This window comes from Ictidomys tridecemlineatus, chromosome 16 (assembly GCF_052094955.1).
Source record: "Ictidomys tridecemlineatus isolate mIctTri1 chromosome 16, mIctTri1.hap1, whole genome shotgun sequence".
In the NCBI taxonomy this organism is placed as follows: Eukaryota; Metazoa; Chordata; class Mammalia; order Rodentia; family Sciuridae; genus Ictidomys; species Ictidomys tridecemlineatus.
In genome coordinates this window covers 26,679,011-26,704,081 of record NC_135492.1, presented here as the reverse complement: position 1 = coordinate 26,704,081, position 25,071 = coordinate 26,679,011, and the positions used below count along the sequence as shown (strand labels likewise).

Sequence of the window (25,071 nt, the reverse complement as noted above, 5' to 3'; positions counted from 1 at the left end):
CTGAGGAAAGGGGCCATTTTTATAAGGAGGAATTTTATCACTCAGTCTCTTATGTGCTGATCTGTATTTGCATTTTTTTTCAAATTCTGCAGGTGTCCTTTTAAAAATATGCTTATATGTGAAATACGACATTTATGTGACATTGGTATAAAACTGACAAGGTGTTTCATAGTATTTGTCAAACTGTATGCAATATGGCAAACAAAATGTGGCTGATTGCCAGAAATGGTTATTTCTGGATGGAATTTCCAGGGTGTCCTATTACTGAACTATATCCTCAGCCCTTTTTAAAATTTTACTTTAAAAAATGTAAAAATTTATAATTTTTTCTTAATTTAATTTTTTAAAATCTATTGCCTACTTTTTTTTTTTAATTTAGGCAGGATTTTACTCAGTTGCTGGGGTCAGCTTCACAATTGTGATCCCCCTGCCTCAGTCTCTAGACCACTGAATATATGAGTTGTGTAGCACCACATGCATCCTATCTCACAATCTCTTTCTTTTAGATGTTTTTATGTCATGATTTAATTATATATATATATATATATATATATATATATATATATATATATATATATATATATATATATATATTTTAAATACACAATAACAGTGGAATGCATTACACTCCTTATTAAGCACATAGAGCACAATGTTTCATATCTCTGTGTATAAAGTGTGTTCACATCAATTTATGCCTTATACATATACTCATTTATTTCTGCATTACAATTCTTAATGCACATATATACCACAATTTTTCATCTCTTTGTATATAAGGTATGTTGACACCCAATTCAAGTCTTCATACATGTATTTTGAATAATGATGTCGACCATATCATTGTATAATGATAACCGTCACATTCCACCATCCTTGCTAATCTCCTTCCCCCTCCATTTTCCTCCCACTCCTCTTCCCTATCTAGAATTAATCTAATCATTCCATGATCTTCCTCCCTTCACAACTTTGAGTCACCCCCATATATCAGAGAAAATATTTGGCATTTGTTTTTTTGGGATTGGCTAACTTCACTTAACATAATATATTCTAAGTGCATCTATTTAATGGCAAATGCCATGTTTTTATTCTCTTTTAGTGCTGAGTAATATTCCATTGTGTATATGTGCCACATTTTTTTATCCATTCATCTACTGAAGGGCATCTAGGTTGGCTCCACAGTTTAGCTATCGGGTATTGTGCTGCTATAAACATTGATGTAGATGTGTCCCTGTAGTGTGCTGTTTTTAGGTCCTTTGGGTAAAGTCAAAGAAGAGGAACAGCTGGGTCAAATGGTGGCTCCATTCACAGATTTTCAAGGAAACTCCAGCTTTCCATATGGCTGCACCAATTTGCAGTCCCACCAGCAATGTATGAGTGTGCCTTTTCCCCCACATCCTCGCACCATTGCTGTTGTTTGTCTTCATAATCGCTGCCATTCTGACTGGAGTGAGATTATATTTTAGTTTTTATTTGCATTTCTCTGATTGCTAGAGATGATGAACATTTTTTCATACATTTGTTGATTGATTGTATATCCTCTTCAGAGAAGTGTCTGTTTAGGTCCTTGGCCCATTTGTTGATTGAATATTTGTTTTTTTTGGTGTTAAGATTTTTGAGTTCTTTATATACCCCAGAGATTAGTGCTCTATTTGATGTGTGAGGAGTCAAGATTTGCTCACAGGATGTAGGCTCTCTAATGTTTTTTTTTTTTTTTGATACAAACTTTTGATTTTGAATTCCTTTCAAGTGTTGATTCTTGGTTTTAATTCTTGTGCTATAGGAGTCTTATTAAGGAAGTTGGGGCCTAATCACAAATGATGAAGATTAGGGCCTATCTTTGCTTCTGTTAGATGCACAGTCTCTGGCTTAATTCCTAGGTCCTTGATTCATTTTGAGTTAACTTTTGTGCATGGTGAGAGATAGGGGTTCAATTTTATTTTGTTGCATATGGATTTCCAGTTCTCCTAGGACCATTTATTGAAGATGCTATCCTGTCTCCAATGCATGTTTTTGACACCTTTGTCTAATATAAGGTAGTTGTAATTTTGTGGGTTGGTCTCTGTGTCCTCTGTTCTGTACCATTGGTCCACCAGCCTGTTTGGGTGTCAATACCATGCTGTTTTTGTTACTCTTGCTCTTTAGTATTGTTTAAGGTCTGGTATAGCAATGCTATCTGCTTCACTATTCCTGCTAAGGATTGCTTTGGCTCTTCTGAATCTCTTATTTTTCCAGATGAATTTCATAATTGCTTTTTCTATTTTTATGAGGAATGCCATTGGGATTTTGATCAGAATTGCATTAAATCTGTATAGTGCTTTTGGTAGTAAGGTCATTTTAAAAATATTAGTTCTGCCTATGCAAGAGTAAGGTAGATCTTTCCATTTTCTAATGTCTTTGATTTCTCTTTAGTGTTCCATAGTTTTCATTGTATGGATTCTTTACCTCTTTTTTTGACTCCCAGGTATCTTTTTCTTGAGGATATTATGAATGGGGTAGTTTTCCTCATGTCCCTCTCAGAGGATTTGTCACTGATATAAAGAAATGCCTTTGATTTATGGGTGTTGATTTTATATTCTGCTACTTTGCTGAATTCCAGTTCTAGAAGTTTTCTCATTGAGTTTTTTTTTGGGTTTTGTAAGTACAGTATCATATCATCAGCAAATGGTGCTAGTATAAGTTCTTCTTTTCCTGTACTTATTTGTTCAATTTCTTTCATTTAATTGCTCTGGCCAGTTTTTTAAGAACTGTGTTAAATAGAAGTGGTGAGAGAGGACATCCCTCTCTTGTTCAGATTTTAGAGGGAATGCCTTCAATTTTTCTCCAATTAGAATGATGTTGGCTTGTAGCTTAGATTAGAGAGCCTTTACAATGTTGAGGTAAGTTTCTGTTATCCCCAGTTTTTCCAGTGTTTTGAACATGAAGGGGTGCTGTATTTTGTCAAATGTTTTTCTGCATCTATGGAGATGACCATATGATTTTTATATTTAAATTTACTGATGTGATGAATTACATTTATTGATTTCTCTATGTTGAACCAACCTTGCATCATGGGGATGAATCCCACTTGATCATGGTGCATGAACTTTTTGATATGTTGTTGTAATTGATTTGCCAGAATTTTATTCAGAATTTTTGCAGCTGTTTTTTAGAAATATTGGTCTGAAGTTTTCTTTCTTTGATGTGTCTTTTTCTGATTTTAAAATCAAGGTGATTTTAACCTCATAGAATGAGTTTGCAAGTGCTCCCTCATTTTCTATTTTACAAAATAATTTCATGAGTATTGGTGTTAGTTCTTCTTTACGGTCTTGTATCCATTGAGTCATGGGCTTTTTTTTTTTCTTTTCTTTTTTTGGTTGGTAGGCTTTTGGTTGTGTCTTCTATTTCATTGCTTTAAAATGATCAGTTCAACTTGTGTATGTCATTCTCACTCAATTTCGTTAAATTATATGATTGTAGACATTTGTTGATGTCTTTAGTTTTTTCTGTTTTGTTGGAGTACAAATTTTCAAAATAATTTAAAATTATCTTCTGTATTTCTCTAGTGTTCATGGTGATATTTTCTTTCTCATCATGGATTTTAGTAATTTGAGTTTTTCTCTTTTTCTACATTAGTATGGATAAGGAATTATCAAGTGTATTTTTTCAAAGATCCATCTTTTCATTTTGAAAATTAAAAAAATTAATAAATGTATAAAAAATATATGGCAGCAAAATGTATTATAATTCTTACTACACATGTACAGCACAATTTTTCATATCTCTGTAAAGTAGGTTGACACCAATTCATGTCTTCATACATGTACGATGGATAATGATGTCCATCATATTCCATCATCCTTGCTAATCCCCACCCCTCCCTTCCCATCCCTCTGACCTAAATATAATTCATCTACTCCTTCCATACTCCCCCTCCCTACCCCAGTATAGTCAGCCTTCGTATATCAGAGAAAACATTCAGCATTTGTTTTTTGGGGTTTGACTAACTTCATTTAACATTATATTCTCCAACGCCATCCATTTACCTGCAGATGCCATGATTTTATTCTGTTTTTTTGCTGAGTAATATTCCATTGTTTACAGATGCCACATTTTCTTCATCCATTCATCCACTGAAGGGCATCTAGGTTGGCTCCACAGTTTGGCTATTGTGAATTGTGCTGCTAAAATTATTGTGGCTGTGTCCCTGTAGTGTGCTGTTTTTAAGTCCTTTGGGTATAGACCGGGGAATGGGATATTTCTGTCAAATGGCAGTTCAATTCCCAGTCTCTTTGTCAATTTTTAATTGCTTCTTTTGTTTCAATTTCTTTGATTTCAGCTCTGATATTAATTATTTCTGTCCTTTATTGCTTTTGGTGTTGATTCATTTTTTTCCTAGGGCTTTGAGATATAATTTTATGTCATTTATTTAACTTTTTTTTTTAAAGAATGAACTCCATGCAATGAACTTTCCTCTTAGTAATGTCTTCATAGTGTCCTAGAGATTTTGATATGTTGTATCTGTGATTTCATTCACCTCTAAGAATTTTTAAATCTCCTTCTTGATGTTTTCTGCAACCCATTGTTCATTCGCTAGCATATTATTTAGTCTTCAGGTCTTGGAGTAGCTTCTATTTTTATCATTTCTTTCTAATTTCATTCCATTAGGATCTGGTAGAATGCAGGGTAGTATCTTTACTTTTCTATATTTGCTTGGAGTTGCTTTTTGGAATGCATATGGTATATTTTAGAGAAGGATCGATTTGCTCCTGAGAAGAAAGTGTCTTTGCCTATTGAAGTATGAAATAGTCTATGTATGTCAGTTAAATCTAAGTTATTGATTGTATTATTGAGTTCTGTATTTTCTGTTTGGCTTTTGTTAGGAAGATCAATTCAGTGGTAAAAGAGGTGTGTGAAAGTCACCCAGAATTATGATCTTGTGGTCTACTTGGCCCTTGAACTTGAGAAGAGTATGTTTGAACATAGATGCTCCATTGTTTGGGGCATAAATATTTATAATTGTTCTGTCTTCTTGGTGTATATTTCCCTTAATCAGTATGAAAGGTCCTCCTTTATCCCTTCTGATTGACTTTCACTTGAAGTCCACATTATTTGATATAAGGATGGAAACCCCTGCTTGCTTCCACAGTCCATATGAGTGGTATGTTTTTTAAATTTTTTTTTTTGTAGATTGAAACAATACATTTATTTTATTTATTGATTTTTATGTGGTGATGAGAATCAAACACAAGTCCTCACAGGTGCTAGGTGAGCACTCCACCACTGAGCCCCAGCCCCAGCCCAAGAGATATATTTTTTTTCAACCTGTCACCTTCAGTCTGTGGTGTCTTTTCCTATGAGATGAGTCTCTTGGAGGCAGCATTTTGTTGGATCTTGCTTTTAAATGCAATCTGCCAGTCTTTTGATTGCAGAGTTTTGGAAATTAACATTCAGGGTTATTATTGAGACATGATTTGTATTCCCAGTTATTTTTGGTATTTAACTTGATTTGGTTTCTCTTTGATGGGTTTTTTTCTTTAGAGTGATACTTCCCTTTTCTAATTTTCATTGTTTTTCATTTCCTCCTCATGGAATATTTTACTAAGGATGTGCTGTAGTTCAGGCCTTCTACTTGTAAATTCTTTTAACTTTTGTGTATTATGGAAGGTTTTTATTTTATCATAAAATAGCTTCTAAATCGAAATTCAATTGCTAATCAATATTTAATTTTGCTGGGTATGATTCTTGGTTGGCATCTGTTTCTTTCAGAGTTTGGTGTATATTGTTGTAGGATCTTGTAGCTTTTAGGTTCTCTGTTGAGAAATCAGAGATCCTGATTTCTTTCCCCCCATATATAATCTGATTCCTTTCTCTTGTGGGTTTTAAAATACTCTGTTTCTCCTGTATGCTACGTGTTTTTCATTATGATGTGCATTGGTGTGGATCTGTTGTGATTTTGTTCATTTGTTGTCCTGTAGTCTCCTTGTATTTGATTTTCCAATTCACTCTACATGTTTGGAAATTTTTATGATATTATTTCATTGAATAGATTGTCCATATGTGTAGTTTGAACCTCTATGACTTCCTCTATCCCAATAGTTGTTAAATTTGCTCTTTTCATGTTATCTCATGATTCTTGAATCTTCTGCTCATGGTTTGTTACCATCTTCACTGGTGTCAACTTTATTTTTTCAAGATTATATATTTTGCCTTGAATGTCAGAGGTTCGGTCTTCCAAGTGATCTATTCTGTTGGAGATGCTTCCTATTGAGTTCTTAATTTGGTTTACTGTTTCCTTCATTTCAAGGATCTCTGTTTTTTTTCAGAATCTCTATCTCCTTATTGAAGGAAACTTTTGCTTTCTGTATTTGCTTATGTAACTCTTTATCAAAATGATCCCATGTTGCCTGTATTTGTTCTTATATCATCCTTTAATTCATAGAAAATTATGTACCTCCTCCACTCCTTCTCTGTTATTTCTCCTGCTGTTCTGGATTCTAATAATGCAGCATCTTTGTTTAGGGCACATACTTGTCGGTATTTCATGTTTTTCATGCATCTTCCCTTCCATCCCTCTATTTTCAAGGTGTTACAATTTTTATCCTGTAGGCTTATAGTGTCCCCAACGGGTTCCAATAACTTTCTTTTTAAAAAATTTATTTATTTTTTAAATACATGACTACATTGGAATGCATTACAATCCTTATTACACAAAGAGCACTATTTTTCACTCCTCTGTATATAAAGTATACTCATGCTAATTTATGCCATTCTACATGTACTCATTCCTTTCTGCATTACAACTGTTATTGAACACAATTTTCATATCTGTTTGTATATAAGGTATTTTGGCACCAAATTCAAATCTTCATACATTTGTTTTTGAATAATGCTGTTGATCATATTCCACTATCCTTGCTAATCCCCTTTTCCCTCCATTTTCCTCTCTCCCCTCTTCCCTATCTAGAATTAATCTAATCCTCCCATGCACTCCCTCCCTACCCCACTGTGAGTCACTCCGCATATATCAGAGAAAACACTTGGCATTTATTTTTTTGGGGGGGTATTGACTAACTTCATTTAACATAATATTCTCCAACTCCATCCATTTACTAGCAAGCACAATGTTTTTTTTTTTTTTTAGTGTTGAGTAATGTTCCATTTGGTATATATATCCCATTTTCTTTATCTATTTATCCACTGAAGGGCATCTATGTTGGCTCCACAGTTTAGCTATTGTGAATTGTGCTGCTGTAAACATTGATGTGGCTGTGACCCTGTAGTATGCTGTTTTTAATCCCTTTGGGGATAGACTGAGGAGTGGGATAGCTGGGTCAAATGGTGGTTTCATTCCCAGATTTCCAAGGAATCTCCATACTGCTTTCCATATTGGCTGCACCAATTTGAATCCCCACCAGCAATATATGATTGTGCCTTTTCTCCCACATCCTTGCCAACGCTCATTGTTTATATGTATAATAGCTTCCATTCTGGCTGGAGTAAGATGAAATCTTAGTTTTGATTTGCATTTCTCTAATTGCTATGTTGAACTTTTCATATATATATTTGTTGCTCTGTTGTATATCATATTCTGAGAAGTGCTTGTTCAATTCCTTGGTCCATGTATCGATTGAGTTATTTGGTTTGTTTTTAGTGTGTGTGTGTTTGTGTATGTGTGTCAAGATCAAGTTCTTTATATACCCTAGAGATGAGGGCTGTATGTGATGTGTGAGTGGTAAGAGTTTGCTCCCAGGATGTTGGCTGTCTCTTCACCTCACTAATTGTTTTTTTTTGCTGAGAAGCTGTTAAGTTTTGATCTGTCTACTTATTGATTCTTGGTTTTAATTCTTATGCTATAATAGTCTTATTAAGGATGTCGGGGCCTAATCCAACATGATGAAGATTTGGACCTACATTTTCCTCTCTTAGGTGCAGGGTCTCTGATTTAATTCCTAGGTCCTTGATCCACTTTGAGTTGAGTTGTTTGCTTGATGAAAGAGAGGGTCTTAATTTTATTTTGCTGCCTATGGATATGCAGTTTTTTAGCACCATTTGTTGAAAAGGCTATTTTTTCTCCAATATGTTTTTGGTACCTTTGTCTAGTATGAGATAACTGTATTTATGTGTGTTATTCGCTGTGTTCTCTTTTCCATACAGTTGGTCTACTTGTCTATTTTGGTGCCAGTACCACGCTGTTTTTGTTACTATTCCTCGGAAGAATAGTTTAACGTCTGGTATAGTGATGCCACATGCCTTTCTCTTCTAAGGATTGCTTTGCCTCTTCTGGTTCTCTTTGTTTTTCCACGATTAATTTTTATTTTTTTTCTATTTCCATGAGGAATGCCATTGGGATACTGATTGGAGTTGCATTAAATCTTTATAGTGCTTTAGGTAGCATGGTCATTTTGACAATATAAATTCTACCTATTCAAGAAGAAGATAGAACTTTCCATCTTCTAGGTCTTCTTTAATTCTTTTTATTTAGCATGGTGTACTTTCCATTGTACAAGGCTTTTACCTCTTTTGTTAAATTAATTTAATCCCTTTCAATTCTCATTACCTTATTTTTTCCCTTCATTATTTTCCCCCATTATTCTCCTTCATCTATTTTATTAATCTTTTTATTCATATATGTTTGATGCTTTCTACATATACAGGAAGGTGGAATTCACAGTGGTATATTTTTATATACCCATGTTTTTTTTTTAATTCATTTGATATTCTCCTTTCCTATCACTCCCACTCAGTCTCCTGATACTCCACTAATCTTCTCTATATCTTTATTATATCCAGTTCTCCTTTTCCTTTTTGTTTTGCTGTAGCTGTCGCAGGTGAAAGAAAACATTTGACCCTTGATCAGTCTGATTAATTTTGCTTAGCATGATGTTGTTAATTTCTGTTCATTTACTGACAAATGTCACAATTTAAATCTTCTTTATCGCTGACTAAAAACATATTGTGTGTATCACATTTTATTAGTCAATTCATCTATTAACCGGCATGGGAACTGCTTTCATAATTTGGCTATGGTGAATTGGGATACTAGGAACAAAAATGTGGCTCTATCAAAATATAAAATTAATTACAATTACAGATAGCCGATATTCATGTCCACTCGAACATGCTTTTCTGATACAAATATAAGTCAGGCATAAAAAAACAATCCACTGTTGATCATTATATATAGGCAGTAGCATATTCAAATAAATGTTTCTCATTATGGAAGTAGTGTTACTTATTGGGCAAATATCACTTGCATTTTTGTTTGCTTTTTTAATCTTTTTAAATATACTTATTATTATTTTTGCTGTGGTTTTGACTTTTTTCTTGTGCCTGTTACAAATATTTTTTTTCTTCTGGCAAAATATAAGTAAAATCTAATTTACCATTTTTAAGTTTATAATCCCATAGCTTATACAGTAGCCATAATGTTGTAAAATGATCACCAGTGTTTAATTTCTGATATTTTTATACATAAAAAATCAGTTCCTTCTAACACTCATTTACATTCTCTCAAAGAATTAATTTTTGCAACCCTTGTCATTTTCAATGTTTCCTCATTTTTAGATTTTTTGTAAATTTTAATACTATTCTGTTCTGCTGTTTAGATTTTGTGTAAATTTTAATACTGTTTTGTTCACTAGACAACATATTTTGAAAAGATAAAAGGCATAACAATTTGTTCCTTATGGCTTTGACTTTTAAGAGCGGACTGATACATGGGCTTATCCAGGGCAGGGCTGTCAGTGTAGATTCCCTCAGGGGGCAGTTTGTACATTTCAGCTACAGTTCTTGGAAACATGATGATTGAACTGGAGGAATAATTTAGGGACTTTATGAAATCCAAAGTAAATAAGGCTGGGAACTAAGCAGAAACATAAGAAAAGTAAAAATAAAGTTTAAACAAATTTTATTCTTAAGATAAACTAGGGTCATGATTGATTGTTTTAACATAATGACATTAGAAATTAATGGGTATTGGTAAAAAAAAATATTTCAAGTAGAACTTTTCAGACATTGAAGTTTCTACTACAGATAGGAGACACAGAAACCCACTGAATTCTGTGGTTTTCCAAGAAAATGACAGAGTACATTTATGAAATATCTGTCAAATCTCACTATGTTATCAAGGCCTTAGTGGAAACTATTGCATTTGTTTTTGTGCTGCTGGTAATAAAACCCAAGCTCTTACACATGCTGAACAATTTCTGCACCACTTAACTACAACCATAGCTCCATAAAATATTATTATGTAAATGTCTCTGTAGGTGAAAACCTTACAGGTTATTTTGTATTTATGTATAAATTACATATAATTAATGAAATATAATTCATAATGTCACATAATTATTCATTAATATGACTCATTATAATAAATGATTTTGAAGAAATATGCTTAAACTATGTACCTCTGCAGTATTTTATATATCTATAGTTATAAATCTATGTACATATACAGACATCTATAGAAAAACACATGTACATACACAAATCTTATCTCCATGGATCTGTATATGTTTATTATAGTTTCAGATTATATCATTCTTATTATTGCTTCTTATAAGTTTCTAATACCATTATATGTGATAGTGCCCATTTTAAATTGCTTGTTATCTCGCTCAGTATTTTTAAAATATATTTAGTTATCAATGGACCGTTATTTGTTATTAATTTATATGTGGTGCTGAAGATCAAACCCAGTGCCTCATACAAGGTAGAAAATTGCTCTAACACTGAGCCAAAACTCCATCTCTTTGGCCGAGTTTTAAGAGCTCAATATATTTTTTTTTTATTCCAGATCTTCATCATACATATATTTGGCAAATATTTTATCCAGCTTCTTCTCATTCAGTTAATAGCATACTTAAAAATTCAGAATGGTTTTCAACAGAGGAAAAGTTTATTAACTTTCTCATTTATAGATCTTGCTTCTGGCTTTGTTCATGTCAAGGACAAAGCCATATATAATTTCTGCTATGTTGTCTGACACAAGGTAAAAATTTAACATTTTCTTTCAGATGAATGATTTAATTTTTCAAAAGTTGTAAGTTCTGTGTCTAATTCATTTCTTTGCATACAGATTCCAGGGTGTTCATAATTCATTAAAAAATATATCATCTCCAGGAAAATCCTGTCATCTCTTGTGTGTTTTTTGAGTTTATTTCTAGGTTTTCAGTTCTATTCCACTAATCTGTTTGTATACTCTTTGCCACATATCTCACCTTTTGGGGTACTTTAAGTTCATAGTAAATCTCAGTGTCAGATATTTCAGTCCCATAAAATTATTCTACAGAATTGTTGACCATTCTGTATGCCTGCATTCTCCATATAGCCTTTAGTAGCCATTCTTTTATATTTGTGCAATAGGTTGTTACAATTTCATCATGGTTGTGTTTAATTCATTTACTAGAGTTGTATATAGCTGATTTCTTAATATTGAATGCTTCTTTGTATGTTTGGTAGTTGTAGGGTCGCCCAATTTACAGGAAGTAGATCAGCAGTGTAGATGACATTCTGGGACTTATAAGTGGCATCAGAATTAGGTGAAAGACTGCAATTTTGAGACCCAAAGTAGTGACACTTGTGCCAACCAGTGTCAAAACATGTTCTTTTTAAAAACTATTTTTTAGTTGTTGATGAACCTTTATCCTTTATTTATATGTGGTGTTGAGGATTAGACCTGGTGCCTCACACATGCTAGGCAAGAGCTCTGCCACTGAGCCACAACCTCCATTTGATTTTCTGCAAATTCACACATTTTCTTATAGAAAAATAAATTTTAAAGAACATTGTAGGTGAGGACTTTAAACTGACTCCAACTATGAGTCTGTTAAATGGTGAGAATTGTGACTATAAAAGACTAACCATTTCCTTTCTTTGCAAAAGGGATCTAAGATGTGTGGACTTTACAGAATTATTTTCTTATCTGCCCAGAATTACCTGACTCTCTGCTTAGGAATGAGCCACAGAAGGCCACAGTGAGGGTTCTCCACAGTTTGGAAAAAATATTTATTCTAACATGTCAGGATTTTTATTTTTTGCTTTATGTGAACAGTGACTATAATCATCTACTAACCTGATTTGTCTTGTTGTTCCTTTCATAAAATCTTGATACCATACAATTCCAATTGGCTCAAGTATTTAAACATTTTGCTATTGAAGATTTTTAATTAGATATTTGTGTAGATGGTGTGATTATGCTCTGATGTCAAGGTAATTCTTTCAATAAAGTAGCTGTATTTAAGTAATCAGGATCCATCTACACGTGGAAAACCCATGTGGACACTTCTGGTGTATCTTACTGATCTCATCTTCTTTTTGCACACAGAGATGATGACAGCCCTGTGACTTTTTATGACTCCTAATTTTATTATGTATTTTTCAAAGCCATCATTTTTCGTGGTTATATATCCTTGGTTGTATGAGTTTTAAGTAACTTATTGTTACCATTATTTTTCCATTACAATTATATTAAAAGGTCTTTTTTCTTTTATTATTCATTTCTTTGTCTCAGTTTTTGAACACATACATGCTGCTGTCTGGGCCTCTATTGTACCAAATATATTCACTCGTTGAACTGCTTATAGAACTTAATATTCCAAGTCTGTTGTTTGTCTCCAAACATTAATATTTTATGAATATTTTACACATTGGGAATGTGTCATGGATGATACTTGAAACTAATTGTTTTGGGGAGCTCAAACTATCTCATGGATACAAAGCAAAAAGAATAACTCCCAGACTGTTTTCAATAGCTTTTTTACCACTTTTTGTCTCCCTTGGGCACAATCACCTTATGAGTATATCTTTGACAAGTCTGATTTGCATCTGGAATGTACCCCAAATTTCATTCACCGGTGGCAGAAAAGTTCGGCTTTTATTCAGTTTTTGGATTGTGGTATATATCTTTGACTTCACTCTAATATGGAATATATATACTGTTTTAGGACTTATTTTCCATTATCTAATTCAGAGGAAAATATGTATCTTATTACATAATTAAAGTAACTCTCCTACATAAGAGTCAGGTCTACTAACTTTTAATCCAAACTAAACACTGAATAATGGTTTTGTCCATGTGCTATTGATCTACCAATTTTTATTTTAGGAGCCATTGACATTCAGGGATGTAGCTATTGATTTCTCTGAGGAGGAATGGAAATGCCTGGATCCTACTCAGCAGAATTTATATAGAGAAGTGATGTTGGAGACCTACAACAACCTGGTATTTGTGGGTGAGCATAACTTTCCTTCAAAATTCCTAATTATCATTATTTAATTTTCTTCCCTTGAAGTATATCTTTTGGGAACTTCACCATAGAAATTGGATGATTCATATTTGTGTTTTAAATAAAAAGGATGGGGTAGTTCTTGATGCTGACAAGAAAATATTAAGTTTCTTTTCATCCTTAATGTTTTCCTTTGTTGGCATGATGTACATCCTTCACTTGACATATGGTTGACTTAGAGAAATGCAGTTATGTCAAATACTTTGTCCCACATATAGCAGAGGACATAGTTGAGGTAGAGGAGGAAGCCTAAATTTAAAAAGTTTGATTGAGAAGTTATCCAGCAGAGAAGATTTTTGAGAAGCTTGAATTTCTCTCTCTTGTGATCATAGAAGAATCTGTCCTGTGTTTTGTGCTTTCAAATAATCTAGTCTCCTGATTTTCCTCCAGTAATGTCTGCATACATGCAAATTAACAAAAAAACACTCCACTTGCCTTGTGAGTGTCAATATTATCTGACAACTCTTCTATAATTTTTAAAATATTATTTTAGTTGTTAATGATTTTCCCATTTATTCATATGTGGTGCTGAGGATCAAACCCAGGGCCTCATACATGGTAAGCAAGCCCTCTACCATTAGTCTATAACTCCAGCCCCTCTTCCATTATTTGCAGGAATTTTTTGTACATTTCTGGAGACCACTAGGTCAACCCATTGTAATACATTAATATCACAAGTCAGTTACTCTAAACTTATTTGTACATTTTTATTTCATAAAAATGTTCTTATCAGAGTTCTTTCTGATATGTGTAATGGAGTTTTTGTGAAATTATCTGCCATGGAATGAAAGTCAAGATGGACAAAGACTGCTCTTTTGAGAGATGGTTTAAGTTGTATTTGAATAAGAGGATTTGTAAAATAACATATCTGTGTATATTTATAATTTGATTGGTTAATTTTTTCCTTATTTTTTCATTGTGTATAGTAGATTCCATGTTGCAGACTAGGTTTCCCCATATCAGTTAATTGCTTCACAAATTAAGATATGCATGACTCTTGTTTGTATTGCCAATAATGTTATATGTGCTTTTGCTTGTATAAATATTAAGCCTCTTTTTGTCTATGACTTTTATATTTTATTTTATTGTCTTTTAATCTGCCCATGTACGTAGAAATTGAAATTTTCTATATGTAAATGTAATGTGGATTGATGGCAGTGATATTCTGATGCTGAACTACACCCCAAGCTCCTTTTCATTCAGAGTTTGAGAGAGGTTCTCACTGAGTTATTGAGGATGTCTTGAATTTGCAATTCTCCTCCCTCAGACTTCCTAGTAGCTGGGATTCGAAGCATGCTCATCATTTGTATATTGATGAGTTTGTTCTTATTTATAGGATAAAGACCACATTATTTTAAATGAAGGTTTGAGAAATGTGCAAACCTCTTTTATGTATTGTTTGTAATTTTCATTATGATTAAAACTGCAAAATAAAACTTACTGTCTCCAAGAATTTAAATATACAGTTCAGTAACATTAATTCAAATTGTTATGCAATATATCTCTAAAAAGTTTAGATCTCAAAAAAAAAAAAGAAAGAAAAAAAAACTATGCCTAGGAAGCAAGGACTAATTTCTGTCTCCCCATCACAAAACCATTCTCTTTTCTTCAGAAAGCTGCTACTTTAGTTCAGAGATGGCATGCTTGTAGAATTCTGCAGTATTTTTTCTGTGATAGTTCAGTTAACCTAGTGTATATACATTTCATAAAATATATAATTAGAATAAATTCTTTGACTTCAAAGTTCTATAGTTTCTATATTCCAATATGGCTCATCATTTTTTCAAGGGATATTTGATTTGCATCTCCCATGATGGCTCTGTTGAATAACAATGTCAAAACACTGGTGTGCAATGTTATTAATTTGCTATTGATGTGAAGGTTATTGCCACACTCGCTAAAAAGTCTGTCTATCTAACTCCATGTCTGCATTTACAATTGAATGTTGTAAATTTTATTATATTTTGAAGCAGGGAAATAGTCTTATTTGTACTTTGAGGGATATTCATACAATTTAAAGGTTAGATTTCTCTGAAAAAAAATATTTTTAACAATGGGAGTCTGATGCATATTACCTGGAGTCTCTAGTTAACTTTAAGTAGTATAAACATCTTTAAATTTAATCTTTCAATTCTTGAACAACAGCATGCCCAAGGGTGTTCAATCAACTGACACATATTTAGGGATTTTTGAACATTCCTATCACTTTTGACTTCAAATTTTTATTCCATGTTGGTTAAAAAATAACTATCACTTAAATATTTATTAACCTTTGTTTTAATACATAAAATTGATCTATCCAGCATAATATCTCACTTGTGATTAAGAATAGGGATTCTATAAGTCTACAATAGTTTCAAATATTTTCAAAGTCTTATACCCTGCAATTACCATTTTGCTTCACTGTATTTTCCTTTTCAGTAAGTGGGGATTGATGTCTTCTAGGATGACAGTGATTCTTTTTTTCATTCAATTCTCTCAATGTTTTCTTTGTGTGTTTGGGGAGTAGGATATAGGATGCAAATGTATTTACTCTTAATTCGGAACCTAGGGAAATGTTTCTTTTCTTTATTTTGCTTCTTTTCAAATTCTTTTTAAAATTTAAAATGATTTCTATGTTTTAATACTGTCTTAAACTATGTTTTGTGTACTATAATTTAGACTGCACAGGTTTTTTTGGTCACTTTTCTATGTGTCATGCTTGTATCCCTTTGCTTTCAGTATGTGTTTGTCCTTAGATTTAGAGTATACTGTGGACTACCTAGAGTTGCAATTTTTAGAGGTAATTCATATAGCCAAGGTTTGTTTTCATCAGAATTTTGTAATCTTAAATTTGCCAATAAAAATATCAAAAAATGAAGAATCTCTTACTCATACTTTGTATGAGTATCAACTTGACTTCACTTTTTAAAAAATTCAATATATTTGTGTCTTTTCAAAACTATATTATTGTTACAGGTATATATGTCTTTTAACAGTTTTGCTTTAATTCTTTTCCTTCAAATTCTATTTCAAAATTTTTTGTGTCCCATTTTTACAATAAAATTATTTTTTTGAGCCAAGAAATGTTAGAATTTCATATGACTTGTGTTGCTGTGCACTTACATTTCAGCATAAAGGATTACTTTTCATACTTTTTGGAGAACAGATCTAGTGTTGATGAATAGTGTGTGCATTTATATCTCTAAAGTCTTTATTTTTCTTCTCTTTTGAAAGATAGTAGCTGTGAATATTATGTTTTGGTTGATAATTTTATCCTTCCATCCCTTGAAAATAGCCCGGAATTCCATTCTGTGTTGTGAAGTTTTGACTAAGGATTTTACAATTATGTAGTTACACATTTCTAGGTGACCCAACTTTTTCTCTTGGATGCTCTGAATGTTCTCTTTAAGTTTTAAAAGTTGGATTAAAACCTGCTTTGAGTCTTTACAACTTTGAGCTGTTTTGAATGTTTTATTTTTTTTATTTTCTGAGATGCATTTATTAGTACTGGAAAGAGAACTCCCACTTTACATTTTTTACCTTGGCTGGCCTTGAAATTTTGATCCTTCTGGCTCAAGCTCCTATGTTGCTATGTACAACCACCCCATGACTCTTTTAGACATTTTCTAAAGAAGTTCTTTAAAAACACATTTAAAAACACATGACTTATCACCCTGAAGAAATTTTACCAGAGCAGGGAATACAAGAGAGAGAGGGAAGATATGGAAATTATGACATTAACCATTTACAACTAAGAAAACAATGGGAAAATATAGGTAAGAGTAAAGTTAAAAAATCATATTATAGTTGTCAAAACCAATTAGTAGTCCATATTTATGATAAAAATTTTATGGTCAAAGAACACCAGAAAAAATTAATAACTGAAAAAAATTCAATTTATTTCACTTACTTCTGAGGAGCTGTGTGTCTGTAACAATATATCCACAGCCATTTTTGAAGTGAAAAGAAATGTGGAAAAGTTGAAATCTGGTCCATGCATCAGTTTTTAACTTGGCCAATTATAAATGTAGCACCGAGTTAAACTTCCATTCAAACATTTGCACAGAGAAGATATTTTTAAAATTGAAAATTTGAGAATTTTGTTACAAAATGTCCATTTTTCTGCAACAATACAGTAATTTCTTCTTGTGCCCAAATAGATAATATTAAGAATTATAGAGAGGTTTTTAATTCCCCACTATTGCTCAATGATAATTCTAATACAGATTTCTAGAAAGTGCACTATATACATAATGCTATAATTAATACCATTAGCCATGTCTCTACCCTAAGTAATTACCAGTATATTTAAATTGGAGATAAAAATTATGATTATAGAGAAACCCCTAGGCATTTTCTAAAGGAAACATACCAAGATGAAAAATGTGGGAAAGTTTGCTTCAGTCCAGACAAAACTTGCAAGTTTAAGGGTATATGAAAGGGTTCTTTATCACAGTGAAGAGCTTTCTCAATGCAAGATAATTTATAGAGAAAGAGAGATCTATATGTTTAAAGAATATATCAAAGCATAGGCTTGCTCAGCATCTTCTAAACACAGTAAATACTATGACAGAGATAAACCTTATAAATTTAAGGAATGCAAAAAAAACTTTTAGTGAAAGGTTACAACTTGTTGAGCATCAGAGGATTTATACTGAACTAAAGACCTCTAACTGTAAAAAGTGTGGCAAAGACTTAAAAATTTTTCAACTCTTACTAAACACCAAAAAAATTATTCTGCAGAGAAGAACTACCAATGTGAAGAATGCAATGCACTCAAGAACTTTACTCAACATCACAGTGTTCATACAGGAGATGTGCAATGCAAATGCAAAGAAGGTGACAAATAAAATCTAATAAAATCTCCAATCTTATTTGTCACCAGTGGACACACCCTGGAAAGATGCCCTACATATATAAACAATTTTGTGAAACTTTTAGTCAAAAACCAAGCCTTATAAATCACCAGAGAATTCATACAGGGGAGAAGCCCTACAAATGTAAAGTGTGTGGCAAAAGTTTTAATTCAAACTCAAATCTTGATTGCCACAACAGGATTCATACGGGAGAGAAGACTTACAAATGTAAAGGGTTTGACAAAAGTTTTAATACAAACTCGAATCTTGATCGCCACAACAGAATTCATACTGGAGAGAAACGCTACAAATGTAAAGTGTGTGGCAAGAGTTTCAGTCAAAAATCATCAGTTACTCAGCACCACCGAATCTACACTGGAGAGAAGCCCTACAAATGTAAAGTGTGTGGCAAGAGTTTTAATACAAAATCAAATCTTGATTGCCACAACAAGATTCATACAGGAGAGAAGCCCTACAAATGTAAAGTGTGTGACAAAAGTTTTAATATAAACTCAAATCTTGATTGCCACTACAGGATTCATACTGGACAGAAGCCCTACAAATGTAATGTGTGTGGCAAAAGTTTCAGTCAAAAATCATCAGTTACTCAGCACCAGCGAATCCACACTGGAGAGAAGCCCTACAAATGTAAAGAATGTGACAAAAGTTTTCATCAAAAAATAGTACTTACTCAGCACCTGAGAATCCACACTGGAGAGAATCCCTACAAATGTACAGTGTGTGGCAAGAGTTTTAATATAAACTCGAATCTTGATCGCCACAACAGGATTCATACTGGAGAGAAGCCCTACAAATGTAAAGTGTGTGACAAGAGTTTTAATCAATCATCATCACTTACTAAGCATCAGCAACCCACACTGGAAAGAAGCTCTACAAATGTAAAGAATGTGCCAAAACATTTAATCAAAAAATATTACTTACTCTGCACCAGAGGATCCACACTGGAGAGAAGCCCTACAACTGTAAAGAATGTGGCATGAGTTTTCATCACAAAGCATCACTTATTCAGCACCAGAGAATCCACATGGGAGAGAAGCGCTACAAATGTATAGAATGTGGCAAAGCTTTTAATCAAACATCAATACTTAATCGACACCAGAGAACCCATACTAGAGAGAAGTCCTATAAATGTGAAGACTGGCAAAGCTTTTCAAATTGAAGGTCACATCTTACTAAACATTATAGATTTCTTACTGCAGAGAAGTTTTACAAGTGAAAACATTGCATCAGTTTGTTTAAAAATGAATCAGCCCTTTTTTTCACAGTAGTTCAACAGCATTTCATACCAGAGATATGATAGCACAGAAATTATACAAGTGTAAAATGGGTGACAGAGTCTCCAACAATTGTTCATACCCTACTCAAAACCTCAGAATTCATATGAGTGAGAGGACGTGGGAAAATTTTTGCAAAGTTTTTGGACATTGAACAAATATTTCAAAAACACTGGAGAATTTATAGCATATAGAACCCCAAAGAATGTGTCCAAGACTGTATTCAAATTTCAGACATTTTTCAAATTCTGACCTCATATCTGTAGCAAATGTGGAATAGCATTTGTCCAAAGTGTGTACCTTAGATAACAGTAAATATTTACAAAAACACCTTGACAAATATAAAGATTGTAGTAAGTTTCTTATCTATAGCCCATCCCTTGAAGTATTTGGGACCTAGGAGGGGAAAAAATCATTTAAATGTAGAAAATGGGTAATTGCTTTTGACATTTGCTGAAAATTATCTTAACATCTTTAACTGATATTGTAGAAATAAGGAAATACAAATATAGAATAGTGCATCTCTAAAAGGATATAATTTTAGTATGAATCAACATTTACTAAAGAGTCTCATTTTTCAAAACTGGACAAATAACAATTCTCAGAGTTGATTATTTCAGAAGTCTCTTATTATTTATATAAAATTTTAAATTTTTAGTTTTTATGTTTATACATAAACTTAGGAGCACTTAATCAGTAAACCACATCCCTAGATTTTTTTCCCATTTTTTTTAGAGATATGGTTTGCTAAGTTGCATAGGGCCTCACTAAGTTATGGAGCCTGGCTTTTAACTTGCAAAGCTTCTCACGTCTCTAGGGTCACAGGCATGGACCACCATGCGCGTTTTACAGAGCATTTTTTCTTATATTTGCCTTACAGATGCAATTTGTTTTTAAATAAAGTGTGAGTTTCTTAATGTTAACCTTGTCATGCATTTAATGATGTTATTAGGTCACACATCTCCCACTATTCACATTGCTAATGGATCGATGCAATAGTAACACATTCTATTGGGTAAATAATGCTATATCATCTCCATTAATTATTTCATATGTTTAATTAAGTTTTATTTGGGGAATATTATTTATGTAAATTATATACTCTTTTGTTTGTAATTATGGAAAAATTAAGTTATAGGAAGAACCTAGGAATACTAAAATAATGCTCAGATATCCCTAGTTTGAATTACAACTTTAAAATTTCACCTTATACTGTTGCAGTACTCCCTAAGGGATCTACAACTCTGGAGAGTTATACAAGCCCCCAATCAGGGAGATGAGAAAGACCCAAGAGACTAGGCGCTAACGTGCATATTCAGGTAAAAGAGGAGGATTGCTGAAGGGGGAATTAGTCTCAAAGTTTCCTGGTGAATCCTCATTATCCACAGGCCCATCCTGACTCTTGGATTGAAGAAATCATGCAGTTCCTCATGAATTCCATGATGTTCATCACTGAGGAGACTAAACTCACCTTAAGTGTAGGAAAAACATCCCAATTTGGGACCACCTCTTTAGTCTTGGATAACCAGTAGAAAAGTGTAACCAGAAACATGTAAAATGATGATTGTAAAAAAAAAACATACTATAGGAGCATTTATGCCCCCTCAGTTTTTAATTTCATTTTGTATTTTGATTTTGTAGACCCTTTGTTTCTACTTAATAATTTACAATATAATGTTTGTTATACTTATTGGATTATACAATAGATAGCATGTGTCATGGTCTCCCAGACCTCTCTGCAACCAGTAATTATAAGATACTATAAACTATCCCTGTCCCTCTTCAGATCTTAAAGCTCTAAGAGCCCATGACATCACAGAGAGAAAAACATAATTTTGATTGAAATAAACCTCTAGACTCTCATCTACAAGTCCTGTTCAAAAACTAAAAACACAATATTCTCTTTATATGTGAGCTTTTGGGGTCAAAAAAACACTTCCCACAAACATTGCATTTAACTTTATTTGGGGAAATATATATTGAAATATAATGATAAGTTCTATGAGAATAATATTCACAGCATTTGTTTATTCCTAAGGGTAAATATCTAGGTTTCATGTTTATGTCCACATTATTTTATGCAGAAAACTGGCTTCATTTTACATATGAGAGTTTTAACTATTTATAAGGCCTAGAGGAAAGAATCAGTACTAGAGGTCTAAGGAAAATACTAGACCTCATGTTATTGCATTATGTCTGCATATCCTTGATGAAACAGCTAAAGAATGCCAATTTCTCAATGCATCTGACTCGGTCACTCACTCATTGGAACCCCAATTTATTGAGTCATCTCAAGGCTATCACTCCCTCCTCTAGGATCTGACCTTTTCTTGGGAGGATGTAGTGTTCTTCATGGGATCACAAGGTCATCCAAAATGTGAGAATGAAGTTTTCTTTGTTCTAACTTGTATTTATTCGGCCTCACTTTCAATACAAGTTATAACAATATTTCAGATTCTCACCTGTGAAGAGGATGCTCTGCCCAGGACTTCCCAGTAAGGACCCTAAACAGCTCTTTGGGACTCCCTAGTACATAGGTTCAGTGTTGGGGTTTTCCTAGTCTGGGAATACAGTTGCTTGTGTCTGTTACTTTTGCTTTCTTTTTCCATTGCCATTTGTTGAAGAGGCTATCTATTCTCCAATTCATGTTCTTGGCACCTTTGTCTAATATAAGATAATTGTAGTTTTGTGGGTTGGTCTCTGGGTCCTCTATTCTGGGCTATTGGTCTACCAGCCTGTTTTGATGCAAGTACCATGTTGTTTTTGTTACTATGTCTCTGAAGTATAGTTTAAGGTCTGGTATAGCAATACCACCTGCCTCCCTTTTCCAGCTAAGAATTGCTTTATCTATTCTGGGCCTCTTATTTTACCAGATGTGTTTCATGATTGCTATTTGTATTTATATGAAGAATGCCATTGGATTTTTATCAGAATTGCATTAAATCTGTTTAGTGCTTTTGGTAGTATGGTCATTTTGATAATATTAATTCTGCCTATTCAAGATCAAGTTAAATCTTTCCATCTTCTAAGGTCTTTTATTTCTCTTTACTGTTTCATAGTTTTCATTGTATAGATCCTTGACCTCTTGTTGATTTCTAAGTATCTTTTTTATTGAGGATATTGTGAATGGGGTAATTTTCTCCATTTCTCTCTCAGAGGATTTGTCACTGATATACAGAAATGCCTTTGATTTACAGGTGTTGATTTTATATCCTGCTACTTTGCTGAATTCTAGTTCTAGAAGTTTTCTTGTGGAGTTTTTTGAGTTTTCTAGGTACAGAATCATATCGTCAGCAAATAGTGCTAGTTTAAGTTCTTCTTTTCCTATACTTATTCATTTAACTTCTTTCATCTGTCTAATTGCTCTGGCCAGTGTTTCAAGAACTATATTGAATAGAAGTGTGAGAGAGGGCATCCCTGTCTTGTTTCCAATTATAGAGGGAATGCCTTCAGTTTCTCTTCATTTAGAATGATGTTGGCCTGAGGCTTGGCATAGAGAGCCTTTAATATGTTGAGGGAAGTTTCTGTTATCCCTTGTTTTTCTAGTGTTGTGAACATGAAGGGGTGCTGTATTTTGTCAAATGCCTTTTCTGCATTTGTTGAGATGATCATAAGGTTATTATCTTTAAATCTACTGATGTGATGAATTACATTTATTGATATCTGTATGTTGAACCAACCTTGCATCCCTGGGATGAATCCCACTTCATCATGATGAACCATCTTTTTTATATGTTTTTGTAATTTATTTGCCAGAATTTTATTCAGAATTTTTGCTTCTGCTTTTTAGAGGTATTGGTCTGAAGTACACTTTCTTTTCTGTGTTCGTCTGATTTTAGAATGAAGGAGATATTGGCCTTATAGAGTGTGTTTGGAAGTACTCCCTCTTTTTGTATTTCATAGGATAATTTGAGGAGTGTTGGTGTTAGTTCTTCTTTGAAAGTCTTCTATCCATTGAGTCCTGAGCTTTATTTATTTATTTTTGGTTGGTAGGCTTTTGATGGTGTCTTCTATTACATTGCTTGAAAATGATCTGTTTAACTTACTCAGTTTGGGTAAGTCACATGATTCTAGACATTTGTTGATGACTTTAATATTTTCTGTTTTATTGCAGTACAAATTTTCAAAATAATTTCTAATTATCTTCTGTATTTCTCTAATTTTCATGGTGATATTTCCTTTTTCATCATGGATTTTAGTAATTGGAGTATTTCTCTCCTTCTCTTCAGTAGCATGGATAAGGTTTTATCAAATGTATGTGTTTTTCAAAGAGCCAACGTTTCATTTTGAAAATTAAAAAAAAAATTAAAAATATATGTCAGCACAATATATTACAATTCTTATTACACATATACAGCACAATTTTTCATAACTCTGTATATAAAGTAGGTTGACATCAATTCGTGTGTTTATACATGTACTTTGGATAATGATGTCTATTATATTCCACCATTCTTGCTAATCCCTACCACTCCTTATTCCTCCCACCACTCTGCCCAAAATAGAATTCATCTATTTTTTCCATGCTCCCCCTCCCTACCCCACTATGAGTCAGCCTCCTTGTATCAGAGAAAACATTCAGCATTTGTTATTTTGTGTTTGGCTAACGTAGCATTATCTTCCCCAATGCCATTCATTTACCTGCAAATTCTATGATTTTATTTTTTTTATTGCTGAGTAATATTCCATTGTGCACAATTGCCATGTTTTCTTTATCCATTCGTCCACTGAAGGACATCTATGTTGGCTCCACAGTTTAACTCTTGTGAATTGTGCTGCTAAAAACATTGTGACTGTTTTCCTGTAGTATGCTGTTTTTAAGTCCTTTAGGTATAGACTGGGGAGTGGGATAGTTGGGTCAAATGGTGGTACCATTACCAGTCACTTTGTCAATTTTTATTTGCTTCTTTTGTTCCAATTTCATTGATCTCAGCTCTAATTTTAATTCTTTTCTGTCCTTTACTGCTTTTGGTGTTGATTAATTCTTTTTTCTAGGGCTTTGGGATGTAATTTTAGGTCATTTATTTGACTTTTCCTTTTTTTTAAGAAATAAACTCCATGCAATGAACTTTCCTCTTAGTAATGCCTTCAGAGTGTCCCAGAGATTTTGATATGTTGTATCTGTGTCCTAATTCACGTCTAAGAATTTTTAAATCTTCTCTTTGATGTTTTCTGCAACCCATTGTTTATTCACTAGCATATTATTTAGTCTCCAGGTATAGGAGTAGCTTCTATTTTTATCATTGATTTCTAATTTCATTCCATTATGATCTGATAAAATGTAGGGTAGTATCTTTACTTTTCTGTATTGCTTAGAGTTACTTTTTGGCATGACATATGGTCTATTTTAGAGAAGGATCCATTTGCTGCTGAGAAGAAAGTCTCTTCGCCTGTTGAAGGATGATATATTTTATGTATGTCAGTTAAATCTAAGTTATTGATTGTATTATTGAGTTCCATAGTTTCTTTCTGGATATTGTTTGGAAGATCATTCCAGTGGTAAAAGAGGTGTGTTAAAGTCACCCAGAATTATTGTCTGTGCGTTCTTGGCCCTTAAATTTGAGAAGAGTCTGTTTAAACATAGATGCTCCATTGTTTTGGGGGTGTGTATATTTATAATTTTTCTGTCTTGTTGGTGTATGGTTCCTTTAAGCAGTATGTAGTGTCCTT

At 33.0% G+C, this 25,071-nt stretch overlaps 1 protein-coding gene across 1 annotated transcript; it reads left to right on the top strand.

Moving 5' to 3' along the window:
• Window positions 1-10,059: 10,059 nt before the first annotated feature.
• Window positions 10,060-19,286, top strand: LOC144371270 (uncharacterized). Its single transcript, XM_078033677.1, is given in 5 exon segments — window positions 10,060-10,149; window positions 13,088-13,218; window positions 17,824-17,865; window positions 18,192-18,976; window positions 18,979-19,286. Coding segments are annotated over 5 exon segments (1,356 nt in total).
• The last annotated feature ends 5,785 nt before the right edge of the window (window positions 19,287-25,071 follow it).